The 2,199-nt window shown below is 55.8% G+C and overlaps 1 protein-coding gene across 1 annotated transcript; it reads left to right on the forward strand.

Moving 5' to 3' along the window:
- Window positions 1-19: 19 nt before the first annotated feature.
- CSUI_011085 (uncharacterized protein) lies at window positions 20-2,199 on the forward strand (the record flags this gene model as incomplete). The annotated part of the gene is made up of 2 exons (XM_068071186.1): window positions 20-1,398; window positions 2,120-2,199. Coding segments are annotated over 2 exons (1,459 nt in total), but the record flags the coding sequence as incomplete, so codon positions are not given.

Raw genomic sequence — 2,199 nt, forward strand, 5'->3', positions numbered from 1 at the left:
GCTGGCCGTAATCAGCTCTTCCGGTCCAGGGAGTGTTCTAGGTGATCGTGTAACGGAAGAGCTGATTACGGCCAGCGAGTGTGATAGGAGACATCATCGGAAGGGGGAAACAAAGGAGAGATTGGTCGCGACTGCTAGTGGATCCCCGGAGTGTCTAGGCGCAGCTGGTGCTCACCTGTCTAAGCCGGCAGGAGATGGGACATCCAGGCGTGAAGAAAGGAGAGAAAGAGAACCGACAGGGGTTGAGGGGTCGAAACCTGAAGGCCACCGGTCTGGAGGCCCAAAGAGTAAACGGCCTTCCAGGGCAGAGAGTACTGGGGCAAGTGGAAGCTCGTGTGACTCGGTGAGGACAGGTGGCAGGAGCCGAAGGGCCAGCGTCGAAGGAGCGACAGTAACCTTCAACGATGGAGTAGCTGAGCCCCAATCTGCATCAGGCATGGATTCCTCAGGGGCGATCCCGTCCAGCGGTGTTGCTTGCGGAGCGGGAGGGGGCGGTTCTTCTAGGTCACTCCGGGGCTTAGCGCCGCCTATCAGTTGTATAGTGTGCGGCCTCACAGACGGCTTCTTGAAACGCTGCGCAGCTCGGGACTGTTGTCGGAGTTTTTTTCATCCCTACTGCGCATGGTTGAATGCCTTCAGAGTGTCTACAGCGTTTGCCCCTTCCTTTCCGCGAGCCGCGCGTTCGGTGGCTGTGCCCAAAGATTCTGGCGTAAGCAAGCTAGAGGATAAGAAAGTGAGGAAGCCAACTGCATCTCGAGGACGGTCACCTCCTACTAAGAGACGTTCGCTTGGTGTCCCTTCGCGTCAGCTACAGAAGAGGGCACAAAGCGACGAGAGGTGCGAAGGGGCACCGGGTGGTCATCGGGGTGAGGGAGATGTGTGCCACGAAACAGACTGGTGGTTGGACAGCTCAGAAGAAGAGGCAGAAGAAGCGGTGTGGTCTTGGAGGGGCGACACAGCTGCTGCATCATCCCACCCCGTCGGCACAGTGAGCTGTGCCGGCACGAACGAAAGCCTGGCCGTGTTACCTGCCAGCGCGTCATCTGTCCCTGGTCCCGGCGCCGTGAAACGTACAGGGAAAACCGGAGGCGAAGACGAGTTGCCTGAAGGACATTTATCAGTTTCTTCGGGGCGCGAGCCGAAGAGTGGTACGGGTGGCGGAGATACCACCACGTTCTCTTTACCAAGCTCCGCCGACGCGTTCTCAGGATACTTCCAGTTCCGCGCTACTCCGGGGGAAGGCCGCGCAGATGGTCACGCAAAAGACAGAAAGCGCAAGACCGCTCTCCGAAGTCGCTGGGGACCGATCTGGGCTGAACCAGTGATGAAGAGGCTTGTCGTCCGTGTCTGGTGTCCAGCTCACAGTGGGCATTCAGAGGGCCTCGGCAAACGGAGCCGGTAAGATCTTTCTAAGTGAAGAAGCTAATAGTAGTACATTCAGATAGTCAGCTGCCTCCTCACCCATTCCCTAAAAGGCTGACTGCCTCATAAGCGCTGATGGGGTGAGCGGTGAAAGAAGCGTTGGTTGCGTGCGCTGATGCGGGATTCAACACAGACGGCGAGATACTCGTCCGTTATTCAGGGCGAGATTACGGCGTTCCAGGCGCCGTTTCGGTGACAGCACAGGTGCCCTAGGGGGCTGAGCTTCTGGCCGTGTTACCCTTTGAAACGGTACACGTCTCGCTGGCCGTTCGTACTCGTCCGAGTGTAACGTTCATTTCAAGGTGTTTTCAGAAGCCTTGGGCTTCGTCTCCGTGTTTCATCGGAGCCAAGTTGAATCTGCTGCGCGGTCAATCGAACATGCTATTTTCAGGTTTTCTATGAAATTCATTGGAAAGAAGAGGCTTGATAGTACAACCGTAAGTACAGAAGATACAGTCCCAGCAGTAGCGGTCAAACTATAGAAGAGTCGAGTATTATCCATGCATAGTAGGCGTAAAAGGCGTTCATCCAGATACAAAACATAGAAAGGGACTGCAAGAGTAATGTGCGTCCCACGCGAGCGGCTTCAGAGTGAGGTATAACATGCCTCATCACGCGGAGCAGTTAAGCGGAGCAGCACCGCTGTGATGGTAGTATCTGTCACACGTTTTTGTCATTTTGCTGCTCCTTGGTTCAGGGACCAAGCTGAGCAGCTAAGGTATCGTCTCCTCCGGGTATCGCTGTCTCAGTCATCGGAGCCTCTTCCATACATTTCCT

This window comes from Cystoisospora suis (genome assembly GCF_002600585.1).
Source record: "Cystoisospora suis strain Wien I chromosome Unknown contig_9582, whole genome shotgun sequence".
NCBI lineage: Eukaryota > Apicomplexa > Conoidasida > Eucoccidiorida > Sarcocystidae > Cystoisospora > Cystoisospora suis.